The sequence below is a fragment of the Miniopterus schreibersii genome (assembly GCF_964146895.1).
Source record: "Miniopterus schreibersii genome assembly, chromosome: X".
NCBI lineage: Eukaryota > Metazoa > Chordata > Mammalia > Chiroptera > Miniopteridae > Miniopterus > Miniopterus schreibersii.
In genome coordinates, this window is record NC_138104.1 from 63,789,107 (window position 1) to 63,813,112 (window position 24,006).

The 24,006-nt window shown below is 38.4% G+C and overlaps 1 protein-coding gene and 1 pseudogene across 4 annotated transcripts in view; both read right to left on the reverse strand.

Moving 5' to 3' along the window:
• Positions 1 to 8,145: 8,145 nt before the first annotated feature.
• Positions 8,146 to 24,006, reverse strand: part of ZDHHC15 (zDHHC palmitoyltransferase 15) — a 180,421-nt gene continuing 164,560 nt past the window's right edge. For 2 of the 3 annotated variants that reach the window (XM_081125836.1, XM_081125837.1), the window contains one exon: positions 22,782 to 23,972. Coding sequence is in view for 1 of the 3 variants with exons in the window: in XM_081125835.1 (XP_080981961.1) it covers positions 8,165 to 8,196; positions 23,837 to 23,972 (168 nt within the window). In the remaining 2 variants the exon portion in view is untranslated. Of the gene's footprint in view, positions 8,197 to 22,781; positions 23,973 to 24,006 lie in introns of those variants that run through there. The other variant, XM_081125835.1, reaches the window with a different exon arrangement.
• LOC308551353 (large ribosomal subunit protein uL22 pseudogene) lies at positions 13,348 to 13,902 on the reverse strand (annotated as a pseudogene). Its single transcript has one exon. The product of its transcript is annotated as a large ribosomal subunit protein uL22 pseudogene (transcript).

A 24,006-nucleotide genomic window follows, 5' to 3' on the forward strand; every position in this document is an offset into this window, starting at 1 on the left:
TCCTTCATTCTGCTTATGTTGTGTATCACATTTATTGATTTGCGCATGTTACACCAACCTTGCATCCCCAGAATAAATCCCACTTGGTCGTGGTGTATAATCTTTTTAATGTATTGCTGGATCTGGTTTGCTAGCACTTTAGTGAGGATTTTAGCATCTATGTTCATCAAGGTTATTGGCTTGTAATTTTCTTTCTTTGTAGTGTCTTAATCTGGTTTGGGGATTAGGATGTTGCTGGCCTCTTAAAAAGAATTTGGAAGACTTCCTTCCTCTTGAATTTTCTGGAATAGTTTGAATAGAATAGGTGTTAATTCTTTGGATATTTGGTAAAACTCGTCTGTTAATCCATCTGGTCCAGGGATTTTGTTTGCTGGGAATTTTTTGATTACTGCTTCAATTTTATTAGTTGTTATTGGCCTATTCAGGTTTTCTGACTCTTCCTGATTCAGGTTTGAAAGGTTGTATGCTTCTAGGAATTTGTCCATTTCACCCATGTTTTCCCATTTGTTGGCATATAGTTGCTGGGAGAATTTTCTTACAATCCTTTGTATGTCTGTTGGGTTGGTTGTTATATTGCCTCTTTCATTTCTGATTTTACTTGTTTGGGTCCTCTCTCTTGTTTCTTAGTGAGTGTGGCTAAAGGTGCATCAATATTATTTATCTTTTCAAAGAATCAGCTCTTGGTTTCATTGTTTTTTTAGTCTCTGTCATTAATTTCTGCTCTGATTTTTATTATTTCTTTCCTTCTACTTCCTCGGGGCTTTTGTTGCTGTTCTCATTCTAGTTCTTTTAGTTGTTGTGCTAGATGGTTCATTAGAGCTTTTTCTTGTTTCTTGAGATAAGCCTGTAATGCTGTGAATTTTCCTATCAAGACTGCTTTCACTGTGTCCCATTGATTTTGGTTTGTTTTCTGTTCATTTTCATTTTTTTCCATGAAGTGTTTAATTTCTTCCTTGATCTCATTGATAACCCATTCATTGTTTAAAAGCATGCTATTTAGCTTCCATGTGTTTGAATAGTTTTGAGTTTTTTTATAGTGGTTGATTTCTAGTTTCATGGCATTGTGATCTGAGAAGATGCTTGATATGATTTCAATCTTCTTGAATTTGTAGAGATTTTTCTCTGCCCTAACATGTGATTTATTTTTGAGAACGTTCCATGTGCACTTGAGAAGAATGTGTATTCTGCTTCTTTGGGATGAAATGTTCTGTAATTGTCAATTAAATCCATTAGATCCAGTGAGTCATTTGAGGTCTGTGTTTCCGTATTGATTTTTTGTCTTGATCATCTATCCAGTGCTGACAGTGGGGTGTTCACGTCTCCAACTATGACTGTGTTGCTGTCAATCTCTCCCTTAAAGTCCACCAAGAAGTTTTTAAATATTTAGGTGCTCCTATATTGGGTGCATAAATGTTTATAAGGGTTATTTCTTCCTGTTGGATTGATCCCTTTAGTATCATGTAGTGGCCAACTTTGCCTCTTGTTATGGTCTTTATTTTGAAGTCTGTTTTGTCAGAAATAAGTATTGCTACTCCAATTTTCTTTTTCTTTCTATTTACATGGAATATTTTATTCCATCCCTTCACTTTTAGCCTGTGTGAATCTTTTGCCCTCAGATGTGTCTCTTGTAGACAGCATATATTTGAGTCCTGTTTTCTTATCTATCCAGCTACTCTACGTCTCTTGATTCAACCATTTATTCTACTTATATTTAAGGTTACTATTTTTTTCTTAAATATATCTTTATTGATTTCAGAGCGAGGAAAGGAGAGGGAGAGAGAGAGAGAGAGAGAGAGAGAGAGAGATAAAAACCTCAATGGTGAGAGAGTCATTTATCATCTGCCTCCTGCAAGTACCCGACTGGGGATTGAGCCCTGAACAGGGGATCGAGCTCCCAATCCGGACTGGGAATCGAACCCCAATCGCCTGGATCCTAGGTTTACTTTCAACCACTGTGCCATGCCCTGCCCGGGCTAAGGTTACTATTGATATAAACTTATTTAATGCCATTTTCCCCCTTGTGATGATGTACCTTTCTCTCACTAATCCTTCTTTTTCATAGAGTAGTCTTTTTAGCATTTCTTGCAGTGCTGGTTTAGTGGTACTGAGCTCTTTAGCCTTTTTTTGTCTGGGAAGCTTTTCATTTCACTTTCCATTTTAAACGATAGGCTTGTTGGATAAAGCAATCATGGTTGCATGTTCTTGCTTTTCATTATTTGGAGAACTTCATGCCACTTTCTTCTGGCCTGAAGAGTTTCTGTTAAGAGATCTGATGTCAGCTTTATGGGGGTTCCCTTGCAGGTCACTGCTTGTCTCTCTTGAAGCCCTTAATATTTTATTTTTGTCCGACATTTTCCATTTTAATTTTGATGTGTCTTGGAGTGGGTCTCTTTGGATCCCTCTTGTTTGGAACCCTCTGTGCTTTCAGAACTTGTGTGGCTTTCTCCTTTGCCAGCATAGGGAAGTTTTCTGTCATTATTTCCTCCACCAAGTTCTCTATCCCTTGCTCTCTTTCCTCCCCGTCTGGCACTCCTATAATGCGAATGTTTTTTCTCTTCATGTTGTCCCAAAGCTCCCTTAGACTGTCCTCATGCTTTTTAAGTGTTATTTCTTTTTGCTGCTCGGATTGAGTGTTTTTCTACCTTGTCTTCTAAGTCACTTATTGTATCTGCTTCATTTCTTTTTTTTAAATATATCTTTATTGATTTCAGAAAGAGGAAAGGAGAGGGAGAGAGAGAGAGAGAGATAAAAACCTCAATGGTGAGAGAGTCATTTATCAGCTGCCTCCTGCACCCCCCCACCTGGGGATCGAGCTCCCAACCCGGGCATGTGCCCTGACAAGGAATTGAACCCCAATCACCTGGATCCTAGGTTGATGCTCAACCGCTAAGCCACACCTGGCCTGGCAATCCTGTGCTTCATTGATCCTGCTTTTAATTCCTTCCAGTGCATTCTTGATATCAGATACAGCATTCTTTATCTCTGTCTGATTTTTGTTTATGTTATGTATCTTTTTTTTCATGTTTTCACTAAGGTCCTCTATCTTATCATCTATTGTCTTGTTAAATCCTTGATCATCTTTATAATCAATACTCTGAACTTTGTTTCTGATAACTTGCTTAACTCTACCTCATCAAAGTCTTTTTCTGGCAATTTTTTCTTTTCTTTAATTTGGAATTTGTTTCTTTTTATCCCCATTTTGGTAGGTCTTAGTGTTTGTATAGATATATTAGATATATTTGCTGTCTCTCAGTGTTGTGGGGTGGGATTTTGTCTTGTGAGACCAGTGGAACTCATAGGTGTGTTTTTCTTATACTTCTGAGCTCTTTGCTCTAGGCATGTCACTTTCGTGGGTGTCCCTTTTGTGGGTTCTTTGGGTTCTCCTGTTGTGTTTGGATCTAGATTGGGGTTGACCAGTCCTTGGGAGGACTCTTCTCTCAGGTTGGCTAACTGTGTATCTTAGCCCCAACCTCATCGTGTAAGGTGTTGTACAGGTGTTGGCAAGGCAGGACAATACACAGCTAAACTTCTAGGAAACAAGGGGTATTTTACAATATATTTTGAGTCACAATGAAAACCACCCAAGTGAAAATAGAACTGGGAGAGTGAAGGGTGAAAACACACACACATAAAAAAAGCTTTAAAAAAAGAGAGAAAGAAAAGGAAAGCTTAAAGAGAGAGACATATAGTGTTGTTAATAGTGATGAAAATTTAAAAAATAATAATAATAATAAACTAAAATGTAAAAAATATAGAAGCTCCTGGGAAATAATAGAGGTAGAGAAAACATTCTGAAAGAAGGGCCAACAAAAAATTAAGAGGGAGAAAAGAAATAGGATAATAGCTGCAAATGAAGAAATAAAAATACAATAAAGAGAATAAGAGAAATTATCAATTGAACAAAAAGACAGGAAGACAGAAGTAGGAAAAAAAAAAAAAAAGAAAAGGAGAAGAAAAAAAAGTTATACCAATGGATCGAGAGAAGAGAGAAAGATAAAGCCTGGGCAGGGAGGGAGTCCAATAAGAAATTTGGGGGAAACTACAGAGGAAAGCCGTAAACTTCTTGGTTATAATGATGAAGTCCCAGTCATTAAGTAGGGAATATGAAGAAAGTCTTGATAGTAGTAGCAAGGATAAAAAACAAAGCAAAGAAACAAAACAAAACAGAGAAACAAAACAAAAAATAAGCTAAGCAAAACAAAATTCTTTTATAAAAAAAATTTAGTTTATAATTTAAAAAAAAAATTATTATAAAATTTAAAAAGAGGAAAAACCAAATAATATTTCCCCCCTTTCTTTTCTTCCTAAGGGAAAAAGACAAAATAGAAACAAAAAAACACACAAACAAAAACATTAAAAAAACACACAGGAGAATAAAGAAGACAATCAGGTGGGTTCTTCTGGGCAGCTTATGTTGTCTGTGGCTCACTGTTTTGTATGATGATTTCCATGCTCCTGGGACGTACTTGTGTATCAGTCAATGTGAGGAGTTGCCTAGGTTTCACTCTAGTGTCCTTAAGTAGATGGTTGATCTGAGGCTCTCCATGGACCACCTCCTCTTGTCAGCTCTTTTGCAACTTTGTAGTTACGTGGTCTTACTCCAGGGTCTTCTGTAGAGTCGTTAGGGTGCAGGATGGCTAGTGTAGTTAAGGGTATCACTCCCCTTACTTAGAGGTTTCGCTGTCAGGAACTCACTGTGAGGGAGTTAGTCTCTGCTCCACAGCCAGCTCCTCAGTCCCTAACCTATCTTCTGCTTCTAGTTCCCCATACACTGGCCTTCTGCAGTTTCAGATTGATTTCAGCCTGTTGCCTTTTCTGTATGCACCGTTTCAGCATTTTGGGCTCAGTGGGTTCGATTGAAAAACATTCCAGTGAGCCCTTTGCCTGCCCAGCCCCCAGCAGGAGTTTTTAGCCTTTCCTCCAGTTCTCAAATAGCAGTCTCTTTGAGTCTTATTCTTGTAATATTCTCCTGTGAGCTACTCTCCCTTCCCTTTCAGGACTGTGCCCTGTGGGGGTATCTGGGGCCTCAGTGAGCTATACCAGCCTCTTTCCCTTTCTGGGTGGTCTTCCAGGCTGCAGGAGAGTCAGGTGTTCTCTGCCCCTCCTTTCCCAGTTCTGGTTGGCTGGTTGAACCAGGCCCGCCCCTCAAACAGTCTAGTGTATAGAGACCAATCCCAGCTTTCGCTGGTCTGTCTGCCCAGTGCATGTTGGAAAGTTGGGATCCAGTTTAGCAATCAGAACTCAAAATGCACAAAGCAACACACAGGCAGAGAGTCCACCCTGCATGGTCCTGCCACCCATGCACCAAGGCACCCAGTGGGAGGGGCCCCAAAGTTAGCTCCATGCAGCTCCCCGTACCGCTGATATCAGCAAAGCTGGGGTGGCTCCACATGCCACCACGTCCCCCCTCAGGGCTGGTCACAAATCCCAGTCTCTCCACAGCGGGAGCTCAGGGTGGGAGGGCTCTCCTCCCCTTCCTTGTGCCATGCAGATTCAATGCTTTCTGGGGCTTAACACAGTGCCCTACAGGGAGGCAGAGGGTCCCTGTGTGCAGCTGCTCAGTGCAGTCCTCTGGTCCCTTACTATTCAAGCACCACACGCTTTGGGACAGCCTTTCCTGTGGTCATCACCCTGAGCATCAGAGGCTGGTTGTTTCCTAGCAAGCTTTGTCCCCTCCTTGTGGACTCACCACTCCCATGGGTCCCTCTGCCTTTCATGTGGGACACTTCTTCCCCTCCCCTCTGCTCCGGGTGTGAGATCCCCTTTTTTGGATGCTAGTCCACACTCCCGAGGGGAGGGAACTTTGCAGCCTCCAAGCCTCGGGGCTCAGAGCCCAGCACAGGTTTCAGGAGGGACTCTCCCTTTCTACACACCCCCCTCTCTTACCAGACTCTATGATGTTTCTTCAGTGCTCCCTACTCACAATATGTCCATTCAGGTATGTTTCTCTGGTTTTTCCATCCTGGTTATGTAGTATTTTAGTAAATCTAGTTTGTGGCTGGGAGTGTGGGTGCTCTGCTGTTTCTCAGTGCTGCCATCTTCCCAGGACCTCAATTCCTTTCTGAATTTGATTTATAGTTAGCAGCTATACTGCCTAAACATTTGGCAGAAGATAATAGATAGGAAAGGGAAAGAATTGCTTTGAGGCTCACTGGCTGTGGAGTAATAGCTTTACCTTTAGAGAAAGGAGCATTTCTATGTGAACAGAAGGCACGTCTTGTCCATCATAAGACCATGTGGATGGCCAAATAAGCTTTCAAGAGAAATCTAAACAAGAGTATGTCTTGGAGGGAGGGAGAAAGGGGAAAACTCTTCCCATCTGAACATATACAATTTCATTGTGAAGCTCAGTATGCATACTCTTCTAAACTGCTTCTTAGCATCTCAGTTGGAGAAGCAGCCCCTGGCTCTGACAGATTTAGTCATGTCTAGTATTCTCTCAAATTATATGCTGGCCACAATCCTTTTAATTTTTGATAAAAGTCTTATTGTGATCAAAATTACCAAAGAGATCAATATAAACAGGTCTTTTGTTGCATTAAGCAGCTGGATCGATCACTTTTTTAGCTCCACTGGGGCCTGAGCAGTGAATTGTTTGTGGCAGGCACCTCAATAAGACTTTAGAGAAAATAATTGAGTAAACCTAACATCCGTCTCAGAGCTCAACTCCTTGATATCTATAAGATGCCTGCAACACTCACTGATCTCTGTAAGAGTTGGGATTTATAATGTCAATAGCTGGGCAATAGAGCACAGCTTGAGAAGTAAAAATCATTAATATTCTTATGTATTATTATTATGAAGAAGAAGCATTAGTGTCCATACTTTTTGATTCAGGCACTAGGACTGAAAGAAAGGAGGATTATAAATAAGTGGGGAAATAGATGTAAACTATCTAAATGGTTGAGCTACCACTGAAACTAAAAAAAAAAAAAAGAGGATTGTCATATTACTATCAGATTATCACTACCTGTACACTAACCCTTGCTATGAAAACAGACCTTTAGTGCTAATCCTTAGGCCAATTTCAACTATAAAATTTTATCCTGAAAAATATTATTGTAATTAAACTTGAAATTCACCATTAAAACCCTTAACAAAATCTATAACTTAAGCTTATAGTTTTTTTTCATTATAACTAACACATAAAGGCTAAAATAAAGCTAGGTAGCAGAGAAAAGAATAAAAGTAATTCGAGAATTTTACCAGTGGCTGCCATTAAAAGTCTGTAAAACACTAATTGTTATATTTAATAAACGGGAACTCTGATCTGGTCTTCCCTACTAACTGTGGTACTTTCAGAAACACCACACATCTATGACAGAGATCAAGTTTTACATTTACACTGCTGTTCAATTCCCAATTTGAGGCCCTGATTACAGTCTGTTGAATCTCTCTCTTGAATTTTAGATGCCTGATGTAAGAGTGGTGTTCACAGCTCAGCATATATTTTAATTGCTATTTAGAAAAACAAACCATGATTGAATAAGAACCTCAGATTTTTTTTTTTAAATATATCTTTATTGATTTCAGAGAGAGGAAAGGAGAGGGAGAGAGAGAGATAGAAACAGCAATGATGAGAGAGTCATTTATTGGCTGCAGCCCGCAACCCGGGCATGTGCCCTGACCGGGAATCGAACCCCGATCACCTGGATTCCGGGTCGAAGCTCAACCGCTGAGCCACGCCCGGCCGGACCCTCAGATTTTTTTTAAACTTGATTTTCACAACACCATAGCAGAATTCTGTGTAAATATACTGCACATATGCATGCTTGTAAATGCACATATATACAAGTAGCAAATGTAGTCTGTAGTCTGATTACCCTCAATATCACAAAGACCCTATAGATATGATTAATGGGCTTTCCAGGGGAGTTAAATACTCCAAAAAAGTCTTTTAAATTCTACTTTACCTTACAAGAAGAATGAAAAGAGCCTCTGGAAAGATATATAAGCATTTAGGTTTTCACATGTTGGGGGAGGGAAAAGGAAGGAAGAAAGAGAGGAAGATTGTATTGAATTAACAGCCTACCAGATTGATGAAGTCAGTCAGTAAATTAAATGACTTGTATAGTCCTGAAATACCTACCTGCACAGCAAGTATTTGATAAAATGCTTTTATATTGTGAAACTTTCAATCTGCCATGGTGACTTATTTTGAAGATTAGAATAGTTCCCAACATTGAACTCTGTAAACTTCATGGGTGATAGAGGGTCCAAGGCATAAAAAGAAAAAAATTCACAGGTGATCTTAACAACTTAAAAATGTACATGGTAACATCCATTGACAATAATGTGCAACTATTAAAATTATGTTTATAAAGAATATGAGTCAGCATTAAAAAGGTTAAGTAATAAAAACAGGATGCAAAATTATATATGCAATATTATAATTATTTTTACCCCAGAAATAGTATCTGGAACAAAAGCCTGAGGCAATACACGAAATCATTGCAAGTGTTGAATTCGTGGGTAATTAATTTTTATTTTATCTACTTTCTACTTGTATTTCCTACATTTTCTCCAGTAAATTCATAAAAATTTCATAATGCAAAACAATTGTTTTGAAATTCAGATGGAAATAACATGAGCTTTGAAACTGGGCAATGCTGAGTTTGAATTCTAGCTTCGCTACATGCTACTTCTGTTACTCTGGTTAAAAAAAAAAAAATCAATGGACTTTAGTTTCATCTGTAAACTAGGCATAATAAAATTTATCTAAAATAATATTTGGCACATAGTAGGCACTCAGGTAGCTCTTATTAGTACCAGCTTTTTGGAAAACAATTTAGCATATATATTGAGTCTTTAAAAAGTTCATACCAGTAATTTTTATTTTAGAATTTTATCCTAAGGAAATGATTATAAATGAGGAAAAAGATTTATTCCCAATGATATTATTGACAGCCTTATTCATAATAGTGAAAATTAAATAAAACCTTAATGTTGGATAGCAATGAGTTGGTTAAATAAACAGTGCTGTGATATAATGGAAAATTACTTTCAGCATTAGTGAAAAAAGCAAAATTGAAAACTGAATCTAACATGGTCTCAATGTTTAAAAAATATATTCATAGAAAATATTGGAAGGGATACGTACAACAAAATGCTAATGTGAGTAATCATTCAGTGGTGGATGATGGGTGGTTTTTTATTGTTGAAAGTATTACAGATGTCTCCACTTTCCCCCCATTGATCCCCTCCACCCGGCAACCACCTCTGCTCCCCGCCCAGGTCTTCTCCATTCCATTGCCTGTGTCCATAGGTCATGCATATATGCATCTAAGTTCTTTGATGAATCTCTCCGCCCCCCCCACTCCCCACCTCCACCTTCCATCTGTTCCATGGTGAACAGAAATATAGAGTTTGTTTTGTTTATTAGATTCCACATATGAGTGAATCATGTGGTACTTGTCTTTCTCTGACTGGCTGATTTCACTTAGCATAATCCTCTCTGGGTACGTAAATGCTGTCCCAAAGGGTAAGAGATCCTTCTTTTTTTACAGCTGCATAGAATTCCATGGAGTAAATGCCCCACAGCTTTTTTATGCACTCATCTACTGATGGGCACTTGGGCTATTCCCAGATCTTAGCTATTGTAAATTACATTGCTATGCACATAGGAGTGCATAAGTTCATTCTAATTGGTGTTTGGGTTTAAGATATATTCCTAGAATTGGGGTCACTGGGTCAAATGGCAATTCCATTTTTAATTTTTTGAGGAACCTCCATACTGTTTTCCATAGTGGCTGCACTAATCTGCATTCCCACCAGCAGTGTACTAGGATTCTCTTTTTCTCCACATCCTCTCCAGCACTTATCAGTTGATGACTTGTTGATTGTAGCCATTCTGACAGGTGTGAGGTAATATCTCATTGTGGTTTTAATTTGCATCTCTCTGATGATTAGTGACGTTGAGCATTTTTTCATGTCTATTGGCCATCTGTATGTCCTCTTTGGAGAAGTGTCTATTTAGGTCTTTTGCCCATTTTTTAATTAGATTTTTTGTCTTCCTTGTGTTGAGTTGTGTAAGTTCTTTATATATTCTGGATATTAACCCCTTACCAGATGTACCATTGACAAATAATTTCTCTTATACAGTGGGTATCATTTTCATTTTGTTGATGGTTTCTTTTGATGTGCAGCAGATTTTTAGTTTCATGTAGTCCCACTTATTTATACTTTCCTTTGTTTCCCTTATGCTAGGAGATGTATTGGGCAAAGATATTGCTACAAGAGATGTCTGACATTTTACTACCGATATCTTCTAGAACTTTTGTGGCTTGGCGACCTACATTTAAGTCTTTTATCCATTTTTCTGTTCATTCTTGTGTATGTTGTAAGTTGGTGGTCTAGTTTCATGTTTTTGCATGCACATGTCCAATCTTTCCAACACTATTTATTGAGGAAACAGTCTTTACTCCATTGTATGCTCTTGCCTCCTTTGTCAAATATTAATTGATGATAATGGGATGGGTTGTTTTCTGGGCTCTCTGTTCTGTTCCATTGCTCTATATGCCTGTTCTTATGCCAGTATCGGGCTGTTTTGATTATAATTGCCTTGTAGTATAGGTTCATATCAAGTATTGTGATACCTCTAATTTTGTTCTTTATTCTCAAGATTGCTGAGGCTACTTGGGGTCTTCTTTTTGGTTTTATATACATTTTTGGAATATTTGTTTTAGTTCTGTGAAATATGTCATTGGTGTTTTAACAGGGATTGCATGAATCTATACATTGTTTTGGGTAGTATGGACATTTTAATGATGCTAATTCTTCCAATCCATGAACATGGCATATTCTTCCACTTGTTTGTATCTTCCACTATTGCTTTCTTTAATATCTTATAGTTTTCCGAGTACAGGTCTTTACCTCCTTGGTTAAGTTTATTTCTAGATATCTTGGTATTTTGCTGCAATGGTAAATGGGATTGGTGTTTATTTCTCTTTCAGAGATCATTATTGGTATATAAAAATGACATCTATTTCTGGATGTTAATATTGTACCCTGCTACTTTGCTAAATTCATTTATTAACTCAGTAGTTTTCAGTGCAATCTTTAGGATTTTCTATGTACAATATCATTTCATCTGCAAATTATGAGTTTTACTTCCTCCTTTCCAATTTGGATGCCTTTTATTTTTTCCTCTTGTCTGATTGTTGTGAGTAGGACTGCCAGTACTATGTTGAATAAGAGTGGTAAAAGCAGAGATCCCTGTGTTGTTCCAGTTCTTAAGGGACAGACTTTTAATTTTTGCCCATTGAGTATGCTGTTGGCTGTAGTTTTGTCATATATGTCATATATTGGAGTATTATCTCTGTATTCACACTTTGCTGAGAGTTTTTATAAAAAATGGGTGCTGGATATTGTTGAAGGTTTTTCTGCATCTATTGATATAATCATGTGATTTTCATCATTTATTTTGTTCATGTGATGTATCACATTTATTGATTTGCAAGTAATGTATCAGCCTTGCATCCCTGGAATAAATTCCACCTGGTCATGGTGAATAACCTTTTAGATATATTGCTGGATCCGAGTTGCTAAAATTTTGATGAGGATTTTAGCATTTATGTTCATCAGGGATATTGGCCTGTATTGTTTATTCTTTGTAGTCTCTTTCTGGTTTGCAATTAGGATAATGCTAGTCTCTTAAAAAGAGCTTGGGAGTCTTCCTTCCTCTTGAATATTTTGGAATAGTTTGAGAAGTATAGGTTTTAGTTCTCCTTTAAATGTTTGGTAAAACTCGCCTGGTCCTAGTATTTTGTATGCTGGGAGTTTCTGATTACAGTTTCAATTTCATCAGTTGTTATTGGCATATTCAGGTTTTCTGATTCTTCCTGTTTGAGTTTTAGAAGATTGTATGTTTCCAAGAATTTTTTCCTTTTGCCCAGGTTCTCCAATTTGATGTTCATGGTATTTTCTTACAATCCTGTGATGTCAGTTATTATTTCGCCACCTTCATTTCTGATTTTATTTATTTGGGTCCTCTCTGTTTCTTAATGAGTCTGGGTAAAGGTTCATCCATCTTGTTTATTTTTTCAAAGAACCAGCTTTTGATTTCATTGATCTTTTGTATTTTTAAAAATTTTCTGTCATTTATTTCCACTCTGATTTTTAAAAAATATATCTTTATTGATTTCAGAGAGAGGAAGGGAGAGGGAGAGAGAGAAAAAACCATCAATGATGAGAGAATTGTCATTCATCAGCTGCCTCTTGCATGCCCCCAACTGGGGATCGAGCCTGCAGCCTGGGCATGTGCCCTGACTGGTAATCGAACCGCGATCTCCTGGATCTTGGTCGATGCTCAACTGCAGAGCCACCCTTGGCTGGGCTCCACTCTGATCTTTATTATTTCCTTCCTTCTAGTTATTCTAGGATTTTCTTGTTGATCTCTTTTTGTTCTTTTAGTTGTAATCTGCATAGTTTATTAGTGACTTTTCCTGTTTCTTGAGGTAGGCCTGTATTTCTATGAATTTACCTCTCAAGATTGCTTTCACTGTTTCCCACAGATTTTGGGTTAATCTGTGCTCATTTATATTTGTTTCCAGGAAGTTATTTCTTCCTTGATCTCTGTAATAACCCATTCATTGTTGAATAACATGTTCTTTAGCCTCCATTTGTTTGAATGTTTTTGAGTGTTGTTATTGTAGTTGATTTCTAGTTTCATGCCAGTGTGATCTGAGAAGATACTTCATTTTTTAAATCTTCTTGAGCTTGTAGATACTTATTTGGTGTCTAAAATTTGGTTTGTCTATTGAATATCTTTTGTGTTCTTGAGAAGAATATATATTCTGCAGCTTTAGGGTGAAATGCTCTGGAACTATCTATGGAATTCATATGAACTACTATGTCATTTAAGGTTGCTGTTTCCTTGTTGATTTTTTGTCTGGAAGATTTATTGATTTTTTTACATTGGTCTGTTAAAGTTCCTATGACAATATTGCTGTTGGTCTCTTCCTTAAAGTCCTCCAAGAGTTTTATTTTTAATATATATTTAGGTACTCCTGTATTGGGTGTATATATGTTTACGAGGGTTACAGAGTCTTATTGGAATGGCACCTTTAGTATTATGAAGTGCCCTTCTTTGTCCTTTGTTATGGCCTTTGTTTTGAGGTCTATTTTGTCAGGCATGAGTATTGCTACTCCTGCTTTTTGTTTTTGTTTTTATTGGCACAGAGTATTTTTTTCCATTCCTTCACTCTCATGCTGTGTGAGTCTTTTGTTCTGCGGTGGGTCTCTTATAGACAGCATATACATAGGTCCTGTTTTCTTATCCATTCAACTATCCAATATCTTTTTTTTCTTTCTGCTTTTACTTTTATTAGTATTTATTTTATGTTGAATTTACTCCTGGGCCATAAGTTTTTGTTTCTTCAGTTTCTTCTGGGATATCTTTTCCTTCTGTGCAACCTCCTCTTCTGGCTTAGGAACAATCTGCTCTTTTTCCATAAGGATCATATCAATGTGGCAGGGAGAGCTCATATATGGGTTAATCTGCTCATGAGCTCTGTAAGTTCTGCTTCACATCTTGGGAGCTTTGTTCACCTGGATGTGCTCAATGATCAGAGAATTTACATCTAAATCCTTAAGTTCAGCATTTCTCTCTGCATTTTTAAGCATGTGCAGCAAAAATTCAGCACTCTTTTTGGACCACCAACCCTGTGTCCAGCCCCACTGTTTCACCTGGGCACACCTACCAACTCCACCATTATAATGATGGAATGGCACACATTGCATCTGTAAAGTGATATCCTTCAGATACTTGGTAGCTTTTCAAATATGCATACCCTTGATGGCCTGGATAGTTTCACTAATGTTCTTAAAGTGAACACGAAGATTTGAACCTCTTGATTTGCATGATGTGGTGGGGTTTTCTGGGTCAAGTGAATAGTGAACCATTTTCAGAGGTCACTTTTGACTGCTTTTAGGAAGAGTTCAATATCTTTTGACTGGAACATTAATTCATTTATATTTAAGGTTATTATTGTCAGGTACTTATTTATTGCCATTTTTATTTTTTAATGCTTATGTTCCTCTCTATTTCTTATTATTACACCAGTTAGTTTAATATTTCCTGCAGTGCTGGTTTGGTGGAAGTAAACTCCTTTAGCTTTATTTTTGGCTCAGAAACTCTTTACTTCAAATTCAATTTTGAATGAAAGCTTTTCTGGAAAAAGTAGTCTCAGTTTCCAATACTTGATTTTCATTACTTTAAATACTTCATGCCATTCTCTTCTGGCCTGTAGTGTTTCTGTTACAAAATCAGCTGATAGCTTTATGTGAGCTCCCTTGTGGGTACTGCCTGTCTCTCTTTTGCTGCCCTTAAGATTCTCTTTGTCTTTAATGTTAGCCATTTTAATTATGTTGTGTCTTAGTGTAGGTCTCTGGATTCTTTTTGATTTGGACCCTGTGTGCTTCCTGAACTTGTGTGATTTTTTTTCCTTCACCAGCTTAAGGAAGTTTTCTGTCATTATTTCTTCAAACAGATTCTCTATCCCTTATTCACATTCTTCTTCCTCTGGTACCAGTATGATGCAGGTGATTTTTCATTTCATGTTGTCCCAAAGTTCCCTTAAACTGTCCTCATGCTTTTAAAGTATTTTTTCTTTTTCTGCTATGATGAATATTGTTTTTACCTTGTCTTCTAATTCCTTATTTGGCCCTCTGCTTCTTCTAAACTACTGTTGATTTCTTCCAGTGTATTCTTTATTTCATCTATGCCATTCTTTACTTCCAACTGGCTGATTTTCATTTTTGCTATGTCTTTTTTCATGCTGTTGAGCATTCTAAATACCATTATTTTATACTCTGATTTTGATAAATTGCTTGCCTCCATTCTTTTAACTCTCTTTTTGGAGATTCCTACTGTTCTTTTCCCCCCATTTTTTGCTGTTCCCTTGCTTTTGTTTCTTTGTATTAGATATATCTGTTATGCCTCCCAATCTTGATGAAGGAGACCCAGTGTTATATTTTCCTTGATCTTCTGAGCTTTGTGCTTTAAGAATCTCTCTTTTGTGGGTTATGTGGGCCCTTTTTTGATATTTGGGTTTTGATTGCTTTTGTCCCATTCTTGGGTGGGCTCATCCTTCAGTTTTGTTTATGGTGAGACTCAAACTTGACCACATCATGCCAGCTGTTATACTGGTATTCATTGAGTTCCTATGATAAGGATATTGAACACAATGGTGTACAAGATAGCAGACATCATCTTTACAGTGCTTCTCATCTGAGCTCTGTGGTGAGCTGAGAGAGTAGCCCACCTGATGGTCAGAAATTTTCTTATACACTTGATTTAAATCCACTCCAGTGCACAAAGACTCAAGCTGTCAAGGAATTGGACTCCTCATGTTTGACACAGAAGTGCCTCCTCCCTTGTGTTACAGGTTTTGTTTTGAAGTCTATTTTGTTAGATATAAGTATAGCTACCCTACCTTTTTGTTGTTTTCATTTGCATGGATATTTTTTCCATCCTTTAACTTGCAGACTGTATGTATCATTTGTTCTGAGTGGGGTCTCTTGTAGACAGCATGTATCTGGATTATGTTTTTATATCCATTCAGCTACCAAATGTCTTTTGACTGGAACATTTAATGCATTTATATTTAAGGTTATTATTGATAGGTAGTTATTGCCATTTTTTCTTTATACATATATTTCTCTATTACTTCTTCTTAAAGCATTCTCTTTAACATTTCTTGAAATATTGACTTGCGGTAATGAACTGACTTATCTTTTCTTTTTTCTTCTTCTTTTTTTGTTGTTGTTGGGGAAGTTCTTTATTTCGCCTTCAATTTAAAATGATAGCCTTGCTGAATAGAATAGTGTTGGTTGCAGGGTCTTTGCTTTAAATCTCTTTGAATACTTCACATCAGTTCCTTCTGTCCTGAAGTTTTTCTGTTGAGAAATCAGCAAACAGTGTTTTGGGAAAGTCCTTGTAGGTAATTAACTGTCTCTCTTGCTGCCTTTAAGATTCTCTCTTTGGGCCCTGACGGGCGTGGTTCAGCAGTTGAGCATCGTCGACCTAGGGTCCAGGCGATCAGGGTTCGATTCCCGGTCAGGGCACACGCCCAGTTGTGGGCTTGATCAATGACTCTCTCATCATTGATGTTTCTGTCTCTCTCTCTCCCTCTCCTCTCCGAAATCAATAAAGATATATTTAAAAAAAAAAAAAAAACATTTAAAAAAAAATTCTCTCTTTGCCCTTAACATTTGCTGTTTTAATTATGCTGTGTCGTAGTGGGGGTTTCTTTGGGTTCATCTTGATTGGGACTCTCTGTGCTTCCTGAACTTGTGTGACTTTTTCCTTCAACAGGTTAAGAAATTTTTCTGCCATTATTTCTTCAAACAGGTTCTCTATTCCTTGCTCATTCTTTTCTTCTTGTAATCCTATAACACAGATGTTGTAATGCTTCATTTTGTCCCTGAATTTTCTTAGACTTTCCTCATTTCTTTTGATTCTTTTTTCTTTTTGATGTTCTGCTTGGGTGCTTACTGTTATCTTGTTCTCTAATTCACTGATTTGATCCTGTTCTTTATCTAACCTACTGTTGATTCCTTCTAGTGTATTCTTTATTTCAGATATTATATTCTTTATTTCTTACTGGTATATTTTATGGTTTCTACATCCTTTTTAATGCTTACTATTTCTTAGCTTACATTCTCACTGAGACCATACATTCTTCCTCTAAGGTCCTTGAGCATCCTTAAAACCATTGTTTTAAATTCTGCATCTGATATTTTGGTTGCTTCCATTTCATCCATTTCATTTAATTATTTTTCTGGGGATTTTTCTTGTTCTTTCTTTTGGGGCATGTTTCTTTTTCTCCACATTTTGCGTGCCTTTTAGTGTGTCTCTGTGTATTAGGTAGAAATCCTATGACTCCCAAACTTGTTTTAATGGCTTTATGATGATGGTGTCTTGTTTGACTCAGTGGTACAATCTTCCAGATCACCTGAGCTCTGTCCTTCAGAAATGTTTCTTGTGGGTTATGTGCACCTTTTGTTGTAGTTGAGTTTAATGCTGTTGTTCCTTTCATAGGTGGAGTTAACTCTTCAGGCTTGGTGTTTATAAGGGAAAACCTCAATCACTATGTATGAGATGCGATGCAGGGGCTGCCTCTCCAAGGCAAACTTGTTCTCACTAGGGTCTGGTGCCTGCCAGAATTCACCTTTGGTTGTGTCACTTGTCTGGCTAGTTGGATCAAGTGCTGTTGTTGTGCAGCCCACCACTATTTGTGTTGGTTCAGGGTCCAGTTCAGAGTGGGTTTCAGCTGCAGGTGACACAATGTGTGTAACTGGGTTTGGGCTACATCTCTGTAGTTACTGGACCTGGGGGTGCATGGGAAGGGCCAATCTATGTAAAAGTGTTGACTGCCTGGAGCTCTGAGCTGGGTGTAGATCAATAAAATTCCAAGCCTCTCTGAGTTTGGTATCCACCTGTCAGCTACTTTGCCCCCTCCTCAAGGTTGCCTGGACTTCTTCCAGAGTCTTATGAAGAAAGGCAGTAAAGTGTGCCCAAGCTGGCTGCACTCCACTGACCTTTTCACAGGGTTCAAGCTCAGTAGGGCGGGGTGACCAGTTTGGTAGTATGAGGCTAGTTAGTTATTCCCCTACTTGGGGGAAGTGTGGTGAGGCATTCAATGGGGATAATGGCCCCTACACCAGAGCCATACCATTCTGTCTCTGCCAGAGTCTTCAACTCTAGTTCCCTCTGGAGGGGGCACCACACGTTCAGGTTGGGTGAATCCAGCTGTCACCACTGCAGGAGTAAGCTCAGCAGGGCAGGACTGGGTCACCGGAACTTGGGGAAATAGATTGAGTTTTTCATTGGGGGTGGCACAGCTGGGTCACAGGAGGAAGGTGAGCTGTATTCCTCCCCTTATTTCTGTAACCATGCTTGCTCAAACCCTGGACTGGAGCTTCTGAAGTACATGCACTCTGAATATCCAAGTCTGAGTGGAGCCGCCTTCATCCCACAAAACTGAGTCTCACAGGACAGGGCCAGTGAGGCTTATAAAAACATATCAAGGCAGTCTTCCATTAGTGGTGATGCTGGTCAGTGCGAAAGGAAGAAGCGACACCTTTTCCCCCTAGTTCTGCAGCCTCACCTTCAGATACTTAGATGGAGCCACATTCCAAAGGTCCCAGCTCTGAGCCGTGCTTCCTGCTCCCTTCCTTCCTGCAGGACTTGGAGGAACAGATCAAAGCAGCCATCCACTGGGGGTGGTGCTGGCCACTGGGAGGAGAATGAACTGCTTGCCTCCCCCTTAGCTCCACAGTGCACTGTCATAAACCTTGATGGAACGCTCTGAGGGGGTGGCATTAAAGGTTCTTGTTCTTAGTTGCACCCCCTTTTGTCTGCAAAGCTGCAACCAGCAGGATGGTGCCAGTGGGGCTTGGAGGAACAGATGAAGTCAGCCCTCAGCTGGGGCTGGCACTGGCCCTTGGAAAGGGAGTAAGCTGCTCACCTCCCCTAACTCCACAGTGCACTGCCAGAGATCCTGATGGAAGGCTCCAAGGGGGTGGCACTGAAGCTGCTCTCCCTTTCCCCCATGGAACAGAGCTTAGCAAAATGGGGCCAGCAAGATTTAAGAATGCAAATCAAGGTAGCCATCCATTGGGGATGGGGTGTGCCAAAGGGAGGGAGATCAAGCTGCCTGCCTTCCCTTAGTTCCATAGCTGCCCACTGCCAGAGAGTCTTCTGCTGGTGGTGGCACCTGCGTAACCCATTGGAGGGGGAAAATATTGACCCTTGTTCCAAAGCCACTGAGTTTGATACGTATCTGAGAGTCATCCTAAAGTTTCTCCAGAAAAAGAGTGCACCACAGGTCCCTGTTGGGTGCAGCCAAAAGTCTTTTTTGCTGGACTCGATCTTGGCATGGTGGCATTGCCAGTATTTGAAGAGCCAGGTTAGTGCACTTCCCCCAACTGGTGCTGTAAGAATAGGAGTTCCCAAGTCTGAAAGATGGTGTCTCAGGGCATTGTGGGATGTTGGCTTAGGTCCAGGACTTCAGTGGCCAGCCCTCCAGATCTCTCTCTTGAGCCACACCACCTAGATCTTCTATTTAGGGCTGCCATATGCCCTGAATCTCCTTCCTTCTATCAAAGCCCCAGGTGAGTGCCCAAGAGTGAGCTGCTGCATGTTGACCCTTAAGGACAGGACCTAGGATTCAAGCAGACTCCTTCCTCTTTCCAGTGGACAGATTTTTGTTGCCAGATGTTATACAGGGCCCTCTTTCTGGCTCTGGTGCTCTGGTTTGGAGGTCTTGGCATGGGTTGAGACCCTACTCACCTTAGGGGTGACTTTTGTTGCTAAAATGTCCCTCCAGCTTCTCAGCTGCCACACCTGGGTGCAGGACTCAGCCTTCTCCATGTCTCCCCTCTTTTTACCAGCCTCTATGTAGCATTCTTCTATAAATTCTTGGATATAATACTGTTCATGTGTCCTTCAGTTGGTTATTCAGGTTGATTGCTCTATATTTTAGCTATAAATCCAGTTTGGCACTGGAAGCCGGTGTGTGTGTAGCTTCCACTTAACTCCACAGCCATCTTCCCTTTATCCCTTGTTTAACATTTTGAAGGAATTGCCAAACTGTTTTCCAAAGTAACTGCATCATTTACACTCATCAGCATTTGCCTAATGACTAATGATATTTAGCATCTTTTTATGTGCTTATTGATCATTTGTATATGGAGAAATTTTCTTTATAATACAGAATTGCAAAAGTTATTTTTATATTCTGCATACAGGTCACTTATCAGATATTTGATTTTCAAATATTTTCTTCTCAAAAATCACATGTTGTATGATTCCATGGAATCATGGATTATATGAAATGTCCAGAATAAGAAAATCTGTAGAGACAGAAAATAGATTAGTGGTTGCCTAGAGGTGAGAGTAGAGGAATGGGGAGTGAATGCTAATGAGTATGGGGTTTCTTTATGGGTTAATAAAAATATTCTAAAATAGATTACAAATGATGGTTGTACAAATTTATGAATATTCTTTAAAACCCCACTGAATTGTACACTTTAAGTGGTTGACTTATATGGTATGAACAATGTCTCAATAAAGCTGATAAAAATGTACTTTTAAAGTTAAACTGCACTCAGAGATTTTTCACATAAACCTATTAATTATTCTTCAAAATAATTAGTTTCAATGGTGTATACTATTTCACCATATGATGTAGCAATTTACCATTCCTCTATTGTTAGATATTTAGTTTTGTTTTTAATTTTCTATTATAGTAAATTGATGATGAATACCTGTACAGATCTCTGATTATTCAATTAAAATGCATACTTAAAATAAAGTTATCAGATAAAATTGTAAGAAAATTTTGAGGTTTTTATGTTGCCAAACTGCCATAAAAAATGACCTGTGAATTTCACCTTACATCAGTAGTATCTAACAGCACCTATTCTCCTTTGGCAAGATGTCTGTGGAGTAGGTATGAGCTATACTTGTGTCCTCCTGAAGCCAACCTGGATTTAAAACTAAATTATAGAGCAATCAACCTGAATAACCCACTGAAGCCACATGGAGACTGGTAAAGGGTGCAGATCTGGAAAGGGTTGGCTTTCACACCCATGTGTGGTGGTTGAGAATGTGGAAAGATATCCAGGATGTAAAAGTTCCCTCTGAAGAGTATAGGGGTCAACCCCATGCTGGGATTTCCAACCCAGAGCACCAGAGCTGGGAAGAGGAACCTGAATATTATCTGGCAATGAAAGTCAGTGGGGACTCTGTCTGCCTGGAAGAGGAGGGAATCTGCTATAAACCCAGGTGCCCTCTTAAAGGGCCAGTGCACAGGATATTGCTCTTAGACATTCACCCAGGGCTCTGGTAGAGGGAAGGTGACTCAGTGAATACAGGAGTCATACAGAGAAGACCTGGGTGGTGTGGCCCTGAGGAGATATCTGGAGGATCAGCCACCAAGATCCTTGTGCTGAGTTTCTATCCCACACCACCCTCAGACACCATCTTCCCATGGTTGAGCACTCCTATTCTTACAAGACCAGCCTGGAAAGTGCACTAGCTTAACTCTCCCACTACTGGCAACATTAACCTGCTTACCTAGAGTCCTACAGAAAGGACTGATGGCTGCATTCAATAGTATCTTTGGTGTGCTCTTATTCTGGGGAAGATCTTGGCAGAGACTCACACAGTCATTGAGCAGTGTAGCTTTGGAATGGTGGCCATTCTTCATACACACAGCTAGTGTCTGACCCCCAAACCTGGTGATTCTTTTGGCCTGTTCTTCCATCTCCCAGTGGCTCTGCCCAGTTGAGCTCAGTATCGCATAGGGATTGGAGTGCTGTTCAGACCTGTGACGTTCAGAGCAGTTCTCCCTCTGAAGCACTTGTCCAGGATTCAGAGAGGCACAGGGTTGTGCAGCTATGGCCAGGAGGTCCATTCTTACCCACAGCCACGGCCTCGATTCCAAAGAATATATGCATCCTTATGTACATTACAGCACTATTTACAATATTCAAGATTTGGAGGCAGCTCAAATGCTCATCAGTAGATTAGTAGATTAAAATGCTGTGGTACATTTACATAAGGGATACTCAGCCATAAAAAGGAATGAAATCTTACATTTTTTGACAACATGGTTGGACATAGAGGGTATTATGTTAAGTGAAATAAGCCAGCCAGAGAAAGACAAATAATATATGGTTTTACTTATATGTGGAATCTAATGAACAAAATAAACAAACAAAATAGAAACAAAATCGTTAATACAGAGAACAGACTGACAGCTGTCTGAGGGGGGTTTGGGAAGCTCTATGAAATAAGGGATTAAGCAAAAAACAAAAACACAACTCATAGAGACAGACATTAGTATGGTGGTTACCAGAGAAAAAGGGTAGTGGGGGCAGGTAGAGGAAGGTAAATGTGGGATAAATGATGACTTAAGGAAATTAGACTTTGGGTGGTGAACACCCAATGATGTATTATTGATGATGTATTATAGAACTGTACACCTGAAACCTACATAATTTTATTAACCAATGTAACTTTAATAAATTCAGTGAAAATTTTAAAAAGTGCACTTGTTTTCCATATATCCTAGCCAACACTAGGTATACTCTAATTTATACAAATTGGTTGCTTCAACAGACAAATTTTATATTTTAGATTATTTTAACTTGTATTTTTCTAATGCAGTTAAACAATTTTTATGTTTATTTTTCATTTTAAATTTTAGCTTGTCAACTGTACCTTTTACCATTTTCTAACTGTTGTGTTTATCTTTTTCTTTTTTTTCTTTTTTTTACTGATTTCCAAGATCTTGGTAAATTAAAGATGTTAAATTTTTTTCTTAAATGTTTTTATTTTTTAAAAAATATATATCTTTATTGATTTCAGAGAGAAGAAGGGAGAGGGAGAGAGAGAGAGAGATAAAAACATCAATGATGAGAGCTATTGACCGGTTGCCTCCTGCAGGCCTCCTACTGGGATAGAGCCCACAACCTGGGCATGTGCAGGAATCAAACTGCAATCTCTTGGTTCATTGGTCAACGCTCAACCATTGAGCTACATAGGCCAAGCAAGGACGCTGAATTTTGTTTTATATATTTTGCAAATATTTCTCCAAGTTTTTCTTTTTATTTTGAAAAAAATATAATGTAGAATCAGTGTTTTCTGTGTAAAAATTATGACAATTTTTTTATATATAAAAATTTGAGACAAAATTAAAATATGTTTATGTTTGTTAATTCTAAGTTGTAAATAGTTGGGTATTCACTTTATCCTTTATCTTTTAATTTTTAAAACTTTTAATAATGAAGCAAACAAAAACATGTATAAAGTATCTAATAGTTTGGACATATATAACTGATTCAACCATTCTTTTATTGATGGACATTTAGGTTGTTTTCTATTTTGAGCCTTTATAAATATCACCATAATAATTATCTATATACATTAAAAATTCATCATACCTTGATAAGTTTTTAAATTATTCCCCCACCCTTCCTCCTATGTTCCCAAACACTTTTCCATTATTAGCAAAACAAGACTGTTGTTTGCACAAAATTAATCAGTTAACTTATTTTAACAGAGTGCTTTGGGAAAAGCATTGCTTAAAAGCAATTTTACTTATCAAGGAAATCATATCAAGAATTTATTTTATGATTTAACATTCACTCAAGATGTTCTGAAAAAAGTTACATGGTAATACAAGTTTGGGTAAACTTATTCACTTTTAGGGATTGACAAAGTTCCTTAGCATATTATAAGTCTTGATAAGTACTGCACTAAAGACAACATTCCATGATCTGCACATAATAAAATAAGTTTAGTCAAATAGTTTCAGAGGGCTACTATATCCTCCTCTTGGAGAGTCACATGACTCATTTATATAATAAAAATCTTGAGAATCCCTATGGTAAAGACAACCCTCTAATTTTGCTTATACAGGATTTCCTAAATTTATTTCACCAGAGAATTTTAATCCTCTTACTAGCTGGGTAGGTGACTTAACATCTCTGGACTTCAGTTTTCTCATAAGTAAAATGGGAATAATAACATTCACTTCATAGAGTTGCTATGAGGATTAAATGAGATAATACATATGAAGTACATAGCAAAATTGCTTGCATATACAAGGTCTTATACAGTATCTATACTGGTACACAGCAGGGTTCTATAAGGGAAAAAAGTGAAGACCCAAGAGTCCACAAACAAATCAATAGGCTTTTGAATAATTACTAGCTTTTTCATGGGTATAAAATTAGAAGGCTTATCAGATCAGAGCTTTGAACTCCATGGTATTTCTATCACTAAAATTCTCCATTTAATGCTGAATCACACTAGGTTATTTACCTGTGAATGTTGCAAAGAGAAGGCTGTTTAGCTTTTCACTGGACGAAAGAGAATCCCATGTGTAAGGCTGCCTGCCACTGGTGAACAATTTAGTAGCATTTTGGGAGAACTGGAGTGCAGGGATGGTGCTTTTTGCCTGTGAGTGGATAAGAGTAGGTTGTTAACTGACA